The sequence below is a fragment of the Oryx dammah genome, unplaced genomic scaffold (assembly GCF_014754425.2).
Source record: "Oryx dammah isolate SB20612 unplaced genomic scaffold, SCBI_Odam_1.1 HiC_scaffold_21, whole genome shotgun sequence".
In the NCBI taxonomy this organism is placed as follows: domain Eukaryota; kingdom Metazoa; phylum Chordata; class Mammalia; order Artiodactyla; family Bovidae; genus Oryx; species Oryx dammah.
Genome location: NW_024070205.1, coordinates 19736128 through 19751743, shown reverse-complemented (window position 1 = coordinate 19751743; position 15616 = coordinate 19736128). Strand labels below are relative to the sequence as shown.

Here is a 15616-nt window from a genome sequence, read left to right as displayed (position 1 = left end):
TTTATTTTTTTCTACTTTCTTCTGTTTTCTTCACGTTTTCTCCTGTAAGCATTTAGGAGAAAATACTTTTTAAAATCATTGATGGTTATATCAAAAGACAACTGTAGTGCTTGGAAACCTGAATTTTATCTTATTAACTTTGTCCTTATTGTAAAACTTATTTTGTAGATATAAAATGATAAAAGTTGTGGCTACTTAAATAATCCTAAATTTTAGTTTAGAGGAATTGTTCTTTCCTCATTTTTGCATATAAAACACATAAAATGTGTAGAAATGCACAAAATATGTAGCATAATGATATGCAACATACAATGTCAGAAAATTTACTGCTTTTAAAAAACTCAACAATTAAAAAAATACATCAACAGGTCAAATAGAAAACTCTTGGTATTCTATAGACATTTTTATTTTTGTGTCCAAATTTGGGCAGCATTGGCCAATTGCTTAAGTAGTAAATAATGGAAAAACTATATTGTTTTTAGTTAAAGCATTCCTAAGTTTTTTCTGCTTTGGAGAAAGTTGTTGGACAATGTAATTTAAGTAATTAAATTGATGGTAGCTGGTTTAGAATAGAATTAACCTATTTGTTTTGATGGTGTTTAAACTTTAGCTGAGACACATTGAAAACAAATTGGAAGTAGCCCCTACTAGTACAGCTGTGTTTGACTCTGTCATGGATACCAAGAAATCTTCTGCAAGTGCTACCAGAAAGATTAGTCGAAAAGGTATGTATGAGGTGACTTCCAAAGATAGAAATGTATTAAATATGAGCTTTTGGTGTTTTGGTTTGATTTCTCCATATAGTCCCATGTATTTCCTTGTTCTTTTGTCAGAGACTAGATGCTCCATCAGCATTTAGTTTTTTTCCTTTGGTGTTGAGTACTTATGAAGCAGCCTCGTATTCAGTGACTGTAGACGACGTTTTCTCCATCTTTTGATCAGGGACTTAGCACCACAGCATCACCTTTGGCAGTGAGTTTTCATTTGTTAGTGAGAATTTGATTTTGAGCCTTTAGGGTTATATATGTCCTTTTTTAAAAAAAAATTTACAGGTATTTTAGTTTGACATTTAGTTGACTTAAGACTTTTTTTTGTTGTTTGGGATTTATGATCAAAATTAGAATATTTATCTTAGAAATACTATCATAAATTGACTCTGTCAATATTTTCTTTGGTTACCTTTCATATATTTAATTTTGTGGTTGCATAATTAGTGGAATAAACCTGCACATTAACTGAAACTATGATTCTTTTCTGTAATCTGTGAGTCTTGGGTTTTAGCTGATGCATCTTTTTTGAAGGAATTTTTAATTTAGAATTTTAGTTTGTGTTGTTTGCTTAGAATGCAGTCTTTCTCTATAGATTGAGTTACTGTAATAATAGAACCTGAATTTTTTTTTTAGTCTACTTGCATGATATTCAGCTTGAGAGTCCAGAAACAATAAGATACCTAAGTTATTTTCTTAAATGCTAGCTACGTTCAGAGACAGTTGTATTTTATATCATATGTTTTCATAGATTTCCTTTTTCTTCAGATGGTAGATACCTGGATGATTCTTGGGTTAATGCTCCAGCCTCCAAATTTTCTAAATCACGAAAAGAGAAATCTCGTAGTCCTCTCAGAGCTACCACCCTGGAGAGTAATGTAAAAAAAATTAATCGTGTGGAGTTTCGTGACCCTTTGGTTTCTTACAGGTTAGTGTGGGTTTCTTTCTTTCTTTTTTTTTAAAATTATCTATAGAGTTAACCTATAGTATTTGTACTAATATTATAGTTTATTTGCTCAGTTTTTTTATCACACTCTGAATCTAGTAGTATTACCTTTTCCATTTTCCAAAAAGGTAAAGCAAAATCTTTTATATTATGAAATGCTAACTTTCTGTTCTTTTACAGATTGAATATTTGGGGAGAAGTAGTAATATTTGCTCCAGACCACTCCATTGTAATATGCTTCCTACAAACAAATTATTCAGTTTCTGGAAGTATGGCTTTCTTCTCCCTTATATCTCAGATTGGGTGTTCTGCACAGTGGTCTTCACATAGTTTAGTTTTCTTCTGTTTTTTGAGTTGGAGGGGGTTAGTACTAATCAGTTAACTAAAATTTCTTTCTTCTGAGAATGTGAGTTGGTTTATTGTTTTTGTTGCCAGTGGTTCCTTTTAACAGTTTAGTTAGATGTTCAAGACTGATGAATGAATTTTAATATATGAATAGTATAAAATGCTTTGCATTTTTGTTAGCTAATTTAGGATATTCACCAGATAAAATTAAAGAGTTTTGTATTTGAGGGACATTTTAACTACTGATAGAAATATGTTCTTGCTGTTAGGATAGCAAGTAATGTTAAGTAATAGATACTGAAACTTATAGTTTCTTGTTTCATTTATAATCATTTTTTAGTATTTTAAAGTGTCAATCAGTAAAGTAAGGAGTTTTTAATGATGGTGCTTGGAAATACTTAGTTTTTATACTTGCTGTTGTTCAGTTGCTAAGTCATGTCTGACTCTCTGTGACTTCTTCAACTGCATCATGCCAGGCTTCCCTGTCCTTCACTATCTCCTCAAGTTTGCTCAACCTCATGTCCATTGATTCAGTGATGCCTTCCAACAATCTCATCCTCTGTTGCCCCATTCTCCTCTTGCCCTCAATCTTTCCCAGCATCAGTATCTTTTCCAATGAGTTGGTTCTTCACATCAGGTGGCATTCAGCATCAGTCCTTCCAATGAATATTTAGGGTTGATTTCCTTTAGGATTGACTGGTTTGATCTCCTTGTTGTCCAAGGGACTCTCAAAAGAGTAGTCTCTAGCACCACAGTTCAAAAGCATCGATTCTTCATTGCTTAACCTTCTTTATGGTCCAACTCTCACATCTTATATTTGAGATAAAAAATTTGGGTGGTGAGGTGAATTATGCTTCCCCGGTGGCTCAGCAGAGCTGCGGGTGATGTGGGTTCATTCCCTGGGTCGGGAAGATCCCCTGGAGGAGGGCATGGCAACCCACTCCAGTATTTTTGCCTGGGGAGTCCCGGGGACAGAGGAACCAGGTGGGCTACAGTCCATAGGGTCACAAAGAGTTGGACACAAGCAACTTAGCATGCAAGCATGCAGAGGTAAATTATGGGTTTGATTTTCAGTGTGTTCCATTTGATATAATTTTGAAATATCTAGGTGAAAATATTCAGTAGGCAGTTGGATGTTTGGGTAGGAATGTGTGTGGAAAAGTCAGTGCTGCGAATATAAATATGGGAGTTGTCAGTAGCATTGAAGTGATAAAAGTGAAAAAAATAGAGAAAAGGCCAGGGACTTAATCTGGGTACAAGTGCATAGTTTAGAAAAAGGAGAAAGGGAAAATTTAAAAGAATAATGAGATGCCTAGAAACATAATCACTATCAGAATTGAAACTAAATTACTATTTCTATTCTAATATTCTTTCTGCAAATAATACTACCCCACATTTAAAATTGTGTAAATTATGTATATTTTAAGAAAAGAAACAAATACCCATAGGATAGCTGTGAATAGAACACCCTTCACCTGGCCAGCTCCATTCATCATCTAAAACTCACCTTTTATCACCTTCTGTATGAAACACTGCTGTATTTGTTTCTACCCCCATTTCATTCCCTAGCTTATTCAACCCTTTCTCTGTGCTTCCCAGGTGGCACTAGTAGTAAAGAACCTGCTTGCTAATGCAGGGGACAGAAGAGACTCAGGTTTGATCCCTGGGTCGGGAAGATCCCCTGGAGAAGGGCATGGCAACCCACTCCAGTATTCTTGCCTGGAGAATCCTATGGACAGAGGAGCCTGGCAGGCTGTAGTCCATAGGGTCATGAGGAGTTGGACAAGACTGAAGCAGCTTAGTACCACCTGTGCTTCCTCTGTTGGAGTGTTTTCATGCTGCATTATATTTTGATTAAATGTGTACCCATTACATTACTTATGTAAAACTACAAGTCTGTCTTATTCCCAAACCATTATCTTAATGCTTGTCATTTAACTAAGTATTCTGTAGATATTTTTTCCAGCATTTTATTACAATAATTTTCATATTTATAGAAAAGTTGAAAGAATTGCATAGTGAACATCCTATTCATAGTAGATATTTAATGAGTGAGTGAAAGACTGTGTGAAATTACTTTTTTTTTTTAAGTTCATTTATTTTGATCTATCTAATTTGGCTCTGCTGGGTCTTAGTTGTGGCATGCTGAGATCTTTAGTTGCAGCATGTGGGAACTAGTTCCCTGACTAGGAATGGAACCTGGCCCCCTTCATTGAGAGTGCAGAATCTTAGCCATTGGACTACAAGGGCAGTCCCTACTTTACTTTTTTTGGTTAATTTTCTTTCCCTTATGATTAAGATATGTAGGTAACCTACCATTTTATACTTTATTTTATTCTCTGTTGTTTAGTCGTTAAGTTGTATCTGACTCTTTGCAATCCCATGGATTGTAGCTAGCTAGGTTTCTCCGTCTGTGGGATTTCCCAGGCAAGAATAGTGGAGTAGGTTGCCATTTCCTTCTCCAAGGCGTCTGTCTTCCTGACCCAGGCATAGAACCACATCTCCTGCCTTGGCAGGTGGGTTCTTTACTGCTGATCCACCAGGGATTCCTATTTTATTCTCTGCATGTGCTGATTTTAGACCTTAATCGTTTCAACAGTGAGTTGTTGCAGTCTGGTCGAGATAGTGAAAATAATTGAATTTAGTCTTGATCTCTAGTGGAAGCTGCAGAACTCAGTTCTCAGCCCCTGTCTTATTTAATAAGCAGCCTCTCAGAAGAGGGTCTAATGTTTTTTGAGTCATGGACCCCAGTGAGAATCTGATGAAAGCTACAGACTGTCTCTTTAGAAAAATGCACACACTTGTGTACTCATGATAGCTGCAAAATTACCATATTTTGCTGTAATAGAGTCATGACTTTAACCATCTTTGTGATATTTAGAGTTTTATGCCTAAACTGAAAGATTTAGATCAGTAATATACAATGGCACCGTTAAAGTGAACCACACATGTGTAATTTAAATATTTTTAGTAGTCACATGCACACACCCAAAGGTGTTTTACGGTCTTTATTTTTTAATTTTTTAAAACGGTACGTAATTGACATTACAGCACGTCTCAGTTTGGATTAAGCACATTCAAGTGCTCAATTGCCACATGTGGCAAATGTCTACTCTTCCAGAACTTGGAGGTCCAGATGATTGTAATGTTTGTTTCTATAATTTTGTTGGGTCGTTTTTCATGTCTTCTTCCTACTGCTGAGGCTTGTCTTCATTAATCTCCCTTTTAATAACTGCTTCTGTTTCTAAAATATAACTTACTAGAATGATACATAAAATCAAAATAGTTTCTGAAGGAATACTTTTGCTAGTGTTTTTGTGAATAGAGATTATGGACTTTGTGATGTGTGCTTTGGCTGTGTCCAGTCTTCTTTTCCTACTCTGGAATTTCTAGACATGCTTTACATAATTTGAAGCTTCCAAAAAAGTAGTCTGTAGTTCAGAGAGATTTAACTTTACTAACCACATTTATTTGGAGGTGAATGTTTATTGTACTTCCATTTTATTTCTACTCCCAATCTGTTAATTTTATACACTATTTAGAAGTTATATATGTGAAATGCCAGAATTTGAGAACTTTTCCCTGTGGTTCTTAAGATTTTATGGAGAAGTAAAATGTACATTTTGGTAGTAAGGGTCAAGTGAATATCCAAAGTCAGATTGTAATTCTGCTTTCTGGGGTTCTTAAGGAAATCTCTGCATGCATCTTTTGCATAGTTATATAATATGCATATTATGATTTAGATTATTTGCCATAATCTAACCTTTGATACCCAGGAGGCATTGAGCATTGAATTTTAATAGTATTAATGATTATCTTGTTATTTCTAACCTACTAGATGTTTTGGGGTCTCTAATGTTTAGAGTTCTCCATTCAGTTTGTATGACTGGTTTTTTTATTCCTCATTTAAAGCTTATTATTTTTTAATAATAGGGAAGTCCATGGCACACCATCCAGTATAAGTCCCAGCCATTTAGAGTCAAAGCATGTATATTGTGTGGATGTTAATGAAGAGAAGCCTGAGAGTGGGAACCGGTTGATGTGCAGTCGAGAAGATCGGAATATACTTTGCTGTGATTTTGAGAGCTCCCAATCATCTGCCGTTGATGATACAGTTGTTAGGTTTTTAAATGATCGACCAACAATTGATGCATTGCAAAATTCTGAATGTTTGATTAAGGTGGCAGCTGCTGTGAGAAGTGATGAAGAGAAACCTAATAGAACAAAAGGAAATGAGAACACTTTGAAGTCTTCTGTGTGTACCATGGGCCATAATATTGATTCAAAAGTGTCACGGTTAACTGACTCTTCTCCGTCTTCTACTAGTACTTGTAATTCCCAAAGATTAGATATCCTAAAGCGACGACAACATGATGTCAAACTGGAAAAACTCAAGGAGCGGATTAGAAAACAGTGGGAACACTCAGAAGAAACAAATGGCCAGGGCCAGAATCTGGGTCACATTGACCATCCAGTAATGGCTGTTAATGTTGATAGCTCAGTGACAGCAAAAGTCAGGAAAGTGGCAACAGCACCACCTGCTCCAGCATATAAAGGTTTGTAATCAGTGTTTACATCTTCTCTTTCCCTGCCTCCTTGTCTCCCTGTTTCCCTAGGATGTATTGGAGTAGAGAAGATCATTTGGAATAGGGGGTGATTCTCAAATGCATAAAAAAATTAATTCAAAGTGTATGCTAAAAATGCAGATTCAGATCCTTCAAGAGGTTCTTTTAGTTTGAGACCTACCATACGGACCTTTAATAAGTTGAACAAAAGAGAAAATAAAAATTAGTATAAATTTCAGAGAACTGAAAGAATATTGCTGTTACTCTGCCATTGTATTTCTATTGTTATTAGAAATTCTTTTAAAAGCAATGTTTGAAAAATGCTTCAATCACTGCTAGTTAATATTTGGTTATAGAATATGTTGGCACTGACATTTTGATCCTGTTTTGTTAACCTTAGAATTTTGACAGGGGTTTTCTCCATGTTTAAGAAAACAATAAATCAGATTTCCATTGAGAAGATGCTTTTCAGAGAGAATTTCTCCTTTCAGCCCAATTCAAGTTTTTATATATGGTAGTTTTGTATTTTTATGTTCCTGAAATTATTTTCACAGGGTCAGGGTCATCCATGTAAAATTTTGATTCATTGATGAGATTAGACTTTTGTCTTAAAGTTCCTACCATTCTGGCCTTTCTTTTGCAGATATTTTTTCAAGTTCAGTATTATAAATGTATGAAGATCAAAATATAATCAAGATTGGTTTATTCTGTTAATTTTAAGAGAACAAACAACTGTCTATAGTTTGAACAGTTTATCCATTTTTTTGTGATATGTTTTGCTAGTAATATTCATTATGAATGAAAGATAGATATTAGCATTTTATTCCAGATAATTTATGATAAAATTGTGGGTAGTTCCCTTAATAAAATTCTTTCTTATCCTTCTAGTTGTTTGTGTGCCATGTAGAAATTGTCCACATTGCTGACAGAGCTGTTGGCAAATGATGGGGTCAGAAGTTCTTTCTGGTTCTAAGATAGTGATTATACAAAACTTTGGCTATATTTATATCAGACCCATTAAATGCAGGTTGTACCTTTAAGGTTTGTTCATTCTAGAAGTCAAAGTCTGCAGTTTCAAAAGTTCTTCCACTAAAGCAGAGTTAAGATATTTGATTTGAATCTATGTTTTATTTAATAAGTAAAAATCTAAAAATTAAGAAAGCAACCTTAAAGAATCAGAGTGAAAATCTTAAGTATGACTTTGAGTTGTGACTAGATTTTGTATATTCCTTTTATTACTAGTTTTAATAGTTTAGTTTCCATCTTAAAATATATTATGAATGTAACTTTTATGAGGTTAACTAATGAAATATAGTAGTCATTTCAGAAATCATAACAGAATATGGTTTCTAGTGGTATCCTGAGCAGTGGATTTATCTTTTCCAACAGTGAAGAACTGTTTTTCTACTAACTTTTTGTCAGTGTAAATTAAAAGTATCTTAATATACTGTGTTCTAAAGTGACATTTTAATTTCATTTGTTTAAGTACTTAATAAATTCACTTGACTTGCAGTTGAAAAGACAAAAAAGATGTACATTGAAAAGCTGTATCTCTTGTGCTCCAGTCACCTGGTCCCCTTTCTGGAGGTTACTTGTGTTAATAATTTATGTATCATTCCAGAGATAATTTTCTCTTACACAAATGAGAGAGAGAGAGAAAAGAGAGAGAGAAGGAGATTTTTCTTTTTTTTTTTTTAATATAGTTGTTAGTATATGAAACCCATTCTAAACACATTACATTTATGTATGTATATGTTTAAAATTTGAAGTAGTGAACACAGTGGTTCTTTCATTGTTTTATACTTAGTGGTTTACATATCTTTTTCTTTCTGGTTTAAATGCCCAAGAAGATTAAGCCTATATTGATCATCTATATTTTATTTCAAAACTTAGTACAGTGTCTTGGACACAAATGCACAGTAAATATTTTATTCTATTCAATAAATTCAATTAGTAAGAAAAAATGTACACAAAGAGAATGGAAATAAAAACTGGGGAACAGAAAGAGAAACTGGTGTAGATACCGAAAGCTGCTTAAAGTTAACTTATAAGTAAAGATGCAAATATAAAGAAAGGCTCCCATAAAGATAAATGTTTCCTGAAGAGAAGAGAAGAAAAAGTGATAAGGTTGAATGCAGAGAGATGGAATGAGGGTAAGAAATGTTGGGAGGAAGATAGGTTTACATGGAATTGCCACACTTTCTTGTTATAAACTGTAGTTTGCAATAGACTAAACACTGTGTTTATAAACTTTCTGTTTATATAGCTATAAGCATAGTTGTGTGTGCCCTGTGGTACAAATTTCAGGTAAAATTAAGCTTATGCTGTTGTCTTAAGAGCTGAATAGATTACTTTCTATTAGACATGTAATTATTTTACCAGTAACATTTTATCTAGCACTTTTAAAGTGCTTTTACCAATTTTTGACTCCGTTAAATTGATTTAATTTTTACAAGATATTTAATGGCAGTTCTTTGGTAAGTTGAGCCCATTTGAAAATACAGATCTTTTTACTATTCTGGTTATCATCCATATTCATTACTTTATCTTTTTTTCACAAAGTAACATTTTAAGTTTAGTAGGTTTCTTAAGGAATAGTGATGAATTTGAAGTAGGATATTAGAATGATAATTTCTAGGAAATACCACATGTGTAATGTTTGTTGAGAAATTGAACAAGTATGTTTTAAGGAACTGTTTTCCACACCTTGGTTGTCTGATTTTGCCTATGTAGACAGAAGCTTGTCCATTTGTTCAGCCATAGGCAAAATCAGACAAATGATAGTGATTAATACCTGTCTTCAAAGAAAAGAAGAGTGACTATTGTTGTTCTCAGACTTGAAAAGGTAGTTTGTTTCTCTGATATCCATAATTTATGATTGACATTCTTTTATCGTTTAATTTGGTGCTTCTCCATTTCTAGTCTTTTTGAACAAATGTATATTGCTTTGTCTAACTGAAGCTTACTTTTCCAAACAGCACTTGTTAACACATTATGTGGTAGCTAATGATGCATTCCTCTTTTAAAAGCTTATAAAGCTGTTCAACATTTAATTATTAGGGATGCAAAAATCAAAACCACAGTGAGATACCATTTCATACCTATGAGAATGACTATAATAAAAAAGATAATAACAAGTGAGGATATGGAGAAATTGCTGGTAAAAATGTAAAATGGTGCAGCTTCTTTAGAAAACATTTTGACAGTTCCTCAATAAGTTCAACGTAAGAGTTACCATAGGACCCAGCAATTCCACTCCTAGATATACTACCCAAGAGAATTGAAAAAGGTATATTTACATACATCCTTGTGCATATATGTTTATAGCGACATTATTCATAATAGCCAAAAAGTAGAAATAGCCCAGATGTTCATCAAGTGGTAAATGGATAAGCAAACATTGATATATCTGTACAGTGGAGTATCATTCAACAATAAAAGCTAAGTAAAAGAAGCCAGACACAAAAGGCCACACATTGTGGGATTCTATTTACATGGAGATGTCCAGAACAGGCAAATCTATAAAGATAGAAAATAGTTGAGTAGTTGGCAGGGAATAGAGGGAGTGGTGTGGGGAGCAACTGCTAATGGGTACAGGGTTACTTTTCAGGGTGATGAAATACTCTAGAATTAGATGGTGGTGATAGTTGTGTAACTATCTGAATAGCCTAAAAAGCAGGGAGTTATACACTTTAAAAGAGTGAGTTTTATAGTGTATTAATTTATTTCACTTAAAATTAATAATATAACAAAACTTTGAATACAGTATTGATAAGGATGTTTTGTATTGTTGGTTGTATATTAGGCTTCAATCCTTCAGAGACCAAGATTCGAACACCTGATGGAAAAGTGTGGCAGGAGGCTGAGTTTCAAAACATGAGTAGAGAACTGTATCGTGACTTAGCACTTCACTTTGCAGGTGAGAGTAGAGTGTTCCTAGGTTTTGAGTGTTTTATCATGCATACTACCTAAGCTGCAATACTGAAATGTAAAATTGTCACCAAACTAAAGTTATTTCCCATTTTAAATGCATGGTATACTTAAGTAGTGATATTGTCAGTCACAAGACTCTTAGCTTCTAGGCTTTGCTCCAGGGTTAAATTAGCATATATAGCTGAAAAGACAGAAACTAGGCTATTTTAAAACTAAGGGACGTTCTGAGTGGGCTTGTCTGATTTGAAGGAAACGTAAGAGTCTAGTTGAAGTTTACTAGCCCTCTGAGATCTTTGAAATGGTCAGTAATTTGGTGGTCAGCAGATAAGATACTGTGAGGGCAAAAAGCAGGAAGAAAAATGAACATTATCAGAAGGGAATAATGTGTGTTAGAGGATTGAAAATAGGAGGAACTTATGGAAGACTGGAAGAGGAAAATAGGAAGATCATACATACAATAATACTATATTGAAACCTTGTATGATTTTGGGCAAGATGCTGCCCAACATTTAGTCTCCTAAATGTTTTACAGTTGAGGAAGTGTAAGCTCAAGGAGTAATTTTCCCATGGTTGCATAGAGCAGTTAAGAATTGAAGCCAAGGTTTAAAACCAACTCAGTCTGACTCTGAAGCCTGAAAATTTTCTGGTAAGCCCTAGTAGAGACTCTGCTAATAAATATTATGGCATTAACTGTCCAGTCCAATTTTCCTACTATTATTTTTGGAACAATATCTAAAGAAATTTTTTCTCATATGAAAAGGAAATGCAATAGTTAAGAGCGAGATTTTGGAATTAGTTTACAAGGATTCAAATTCTGGCTCTGCCACTTAATTAGTTTTTCATACTATCTGTGTTACATAAACTCTCTTCCTTGGTTTTCTCATTTGTAAAATGGGAATGATAATATGCTTCATAGAACAGTATCAATAGACTAGTGGAATGATGTATGCCAGAGAACTCTTAAAGAGGTCTGCCTGTTATAGTCTGCCTTCTCTTTTGTTTTGATGGGTCAACTCTCCCGCTCCTTCTATCTTAAACAAAACCCATCTACTTCTGTATTAAATTCCATTTGCTCTAGTGTATTTAAGGGCATTACTACAGCCCTGTTTTCTCTTTCCCATTATCAAGTTTTCCCTCTCTATGAGGTCATGCCCATCAACATAGTGTTTGATAACATGCTGTTATCTGGGCCATCATAAAAGAAGCCCTCTTTTGGCCCTACTCTGCTTTGTTTCTCTCCTTTTATTTACAGTGAAGCTTCAGAAAGATGCTTTATCTTCATAGTCTCCAATTTTTCTCCTCCTTTTACTCTTGAATCCTTTCTGTTAGGTTTTTGCTGCTACTTCTCTGTGGACTGCTGTTACCAAGGTCATCAGTGACCTCTCCACATTGCTAAATCCAGTGTGTAATTCTTATTTGTTATCCTCCTTGATCTCTCAGAAACATTCAGTTCAGTTCAATTGCTCAGTCGTGTCCAACTCTTTGCAACCCCATGGACTGCAGCATGTCAGGCTTCATTGTCCATAACCAACTCCTAGAGCTTGCTCAAACTCATGTCCGTCGAGTCGGTGATGCCATCCAACCATCTCATCCTCCATCATCCCCTTGTCCTGCCTTTAATCTTTCCCAGCATCAGACTCTTCTCAAATGAGTCAGTTCTTTGCATCAGGTGGCCAAAGTATTGGAGTTTCAGCTTCAGCATCAGTCCTTCCAATGAATATTTAGAGATGATTTCTTTTGGGATGGACCGGTTGGATCTCCTTGCAGTCCAAGGGACTCTCAAGAGTCTTCTCCAACACCACAGTTCAGAAGCATCAATTCTTCAGCGCTTAGCTTTCTTTATGGTCCAACTCTCATATCCATAGATGACTACTGGAAAAACCATAGCTTTGACTAGACGGACCTTTGTTGGTAAAGTAATGTGTCTGCTTTTTAATATGCTGTCTAGGTTGGTCATAGCTTTCCTTCCAAAGAGCCAGTGTCTTTTAATTTCATGGCTGCAGTCACCATCTGCAGTGATTTTGGAGCCCCCAAAGTAAAGTCTTTCAGAAACATTGGATATCACTAATCACTTCATCTTTGAAATTCTTCACTTCGAATCTTATCTATGATACCATAAGTGTTTAGTTTTCCTCCTAAGTTTATCTGCTCTTTTTCATTCTTTTTTTTTCCTAATCAACTATCTGATCTCTGAACACTGGCATGTCCTGGTCCCTGTGCTTGGATCTGTGTTTCTCATTGTCTTTCTCTTTTTGTTTTTCTTTTCTCTTCCATCCCTTTCTTTTTCCTTTATTGTTTTTTAAATTTTTTGTTTATCCATATACAAACTAGGCAAGCTCATCGAGTTTCAGTACTTTAAATATTCTCTGTTGATGATTCCCAGGTTTATGTCTCTGACCAGACTTCTCTGAATTCAGATTCATGTCCAGCTGCTAACTCTGCACCTCCTCCTGGATGTGTAATAAATTTCTTAAGCTTAATATATCCAAAAATGGAGCTAGCTAACTAAATGAGGTCATGGTACACCCCTTAAACTTATTCCTCTGGTAGTCTCTGCATCTTTACTGGAGAGTAAATCTTATCCTTCTGATTATTCAGGTCCCAAATCCTTGGTCATCTTTGATCCCTCTGTTTCTCTTATACCTTATATCTAAATTGTCTGAAATACCTCTAAAATATAATCACCTTCACCTACCACCTAGGTTTAAGCCATCCACTGTCAGTCTCCTGGCTGGATTACTGCAGTAGCTTTCTAACTGGTTACCCTGCCTCTGCTCTTCTTCTAATGAATCTGTTCTCATCATAGCTATCAGAGTGAGCTTGTTAAAATAACATTTAGGTCATGTCTCTCCTTTGCTCAATTTCTCATCCTATTCTTGAGTAAAACCTGAAGTTCTCACAATGACCTGTAAAGCCCTATGTAATCTGGCCCTCAGTCATGTCTGTTGACCCTAACTCTTACTACTTTTCTCTTTCTTCACTTCATTCACATTGATTTCCTTGCTATTTCTTAGACACTAAGTATGCTCCTGCTTCAGGGCCTTTGAATCACTTACTTCTTTGCTCAGAATGCAGAGCTCTATATATGTTTAAAGTACATTTATCCAGATCTGTGGTTGAGATTAATTTTCAAATTTATGTGTATAGTCAGTTTATTTCTGCAGATTGGAATTTAAAAATTAGTGAGTAGTAGTTTATATGTGAAATACTTTGACATATTTCGCTGGCCTAATCATAAAAGGGCCTAATTTAGGAAAATTCAGTATTTTATAGTTTTATTCTAGAAGTTCATGATATTTCAGTTAAGTGAGAATTTTTAAATGAAATAGGAATCTGTGAAAGTGCTTACTTCTGAGATTCTGTAAATGCTGTGATCTAGCTTGGAAAGCATTATTGTAGCTTGTTTCAGTTTGTGAAAACCAGGTGAGTGTCTCAAGGGTTTCCTGAAAAAAAAAAAAAAAAAAGAATTGAGACCTAACAGTAGAGTAATCGTGATCTCTAGACCTTTCTGTAAGAGGACTTGACATTGCAGCTTTTGAATTGAAGAAATAGCGAAGGTTCTCTTTCCCTTCCTGAGCCATGTATTCTATATAGATTTCTCATACTGGGGGGAGGATGAGTGGATCAGTACCACTCATTATAATATTTGCAATAAATGTTTCTGTTTTTCAGATGATAGCTCTATGAAAGAAAAACCAGCTGAAAAAAGTAAAGAGAAGAAAGTGGTCAAGCCAGTACGAAAAGTCCAAAAGGTAGCACAGTTATCAAGTTCAGAATGCAAAACAGGTTGGTTTCTCAGTATTAGGCCCATCTTAAAATACATATTAGTGAAATGCCATCTATTCAGAAATAAATGTTCTTATTATTTGACACATACAAAAATTCAGTATATTTTATATATCATTTTATGTGTGTTAATTGACATATTTAGAATATGTAGTCTGATAAATCTTCATATATGTATATACTTATGAAATGTGTTCACCATGATACTGAACAGTACCCCCCCCAGTTTTTTCTGTCATTATTTTTTAATAGAAATTAACCAGATTAAAGGTAATGATTTTTATATAGTGAACTTTTATATACAGAAGGATGGCTTATGCTTGTAGCTAAGTTTCTTCACTTATTCTCATGAGTGAATAAATATTGCACAAGAAAAATCTGGCAGTCTGTGCTAGTAATGGACTGGACTCTGAATAAATCAAGATGGGGGAAAGAGAATTCCCTAGCTTTATAGTGGTTAACATTTTAGGCTTGATCTAGATTGCTTGAATTTATACGCTGGTTCTGTCATGTCTAACTTTGTTCCTTTGGTAATTGAGTTAATTTTGGTGTCCTTTGGTTTCCCTGTTTGTAAATGGGAAACCACTATTACTTTTCTCATAGGTTGTTGTGAGAATTAAAATAGTTAATACCAAAAGTACTCAATATAGTACCTGACACATTTTAAACACTTAATTGTTAGGTATAATTTCTCTACTGCTAGTTATTATTTCTAGCTATATTGAAAATGGCTGTTTAGTGTGTCATATTTAAGTCATTGAGTAATTAGGGTCAAGGGAGTGGAGAAAGTTGGAAACTTGTCACTTTCAGTTTGGAGACAACTCAAACATTCATTATGCAAATATATTTGCTTTATTTAAGGCACTGGGATATTCTAAGCTTAGGCAATATAGTGGTAAGCAAGATGCACATAGCTCCTTCTGTCCTGGAACTTGAAATCTTGTCAGGAAAAAAGCAGATATGTGTTATAATAAAGTGTAATGAATATTGAATCAAGTGAAAGTGAAAGTGTTAGTCGCTCCTTCGTGTCTGACTCTTTGCCAAGCCATGGCCTTTAGCCCATCAGGCTCCTCTGTCCATGGGATTCTTCAGGCAAGAATTACTGGAGTGGGTTGCCGTTCCCTTCTCCAGGGGGGTCTTCCTGACCCAGGGATTGAACCTGAGTCACCCACATTAGAGGCAGATTCTTCACTGTCTGAGGCCACAGGGAAGCCCCCAAATAATTGAATAGGGAACATACAAAGTCCTATAAAAATATGAAAATAGAGTGATGG

At 34.8% G+C, this 15616-nt stretch overlaps 1 protein-coding gene across 4 annotated transcripts in view; it reads left to right on the top strand.

The window, feature by feature from the left end:
- CEP350 (centrosomal protein 350) overlaps nt 1-15616 on the top strand; it is a 153715-nt gene that overhangs the window by 32760 nt on the left and 105339 nt on the right. For all 4 annotated transcript variants that reach the window (XM_040263872.1, XM_040263873.1, XM_040263870.1 and 1 more), the window contains 5 exons: nt 611-725; nt 1536-1695; nt 5992-6614; nt 10429-10542; nt 14229-14342. In XM_040263872.1, the coding sequence (XP_040119806.1) occupies nt 611-725; nt 1536-1695; nt 5992-6614; nt 10429-10542; nt 14229-14342 (1126 nt within the window). The remainder of the gene's footprint in view (nt 1-610; nt 726-1535; nt 1696-5991; nt 6615-10428; nt 10543-14228; nt 14343-15616) is intronic.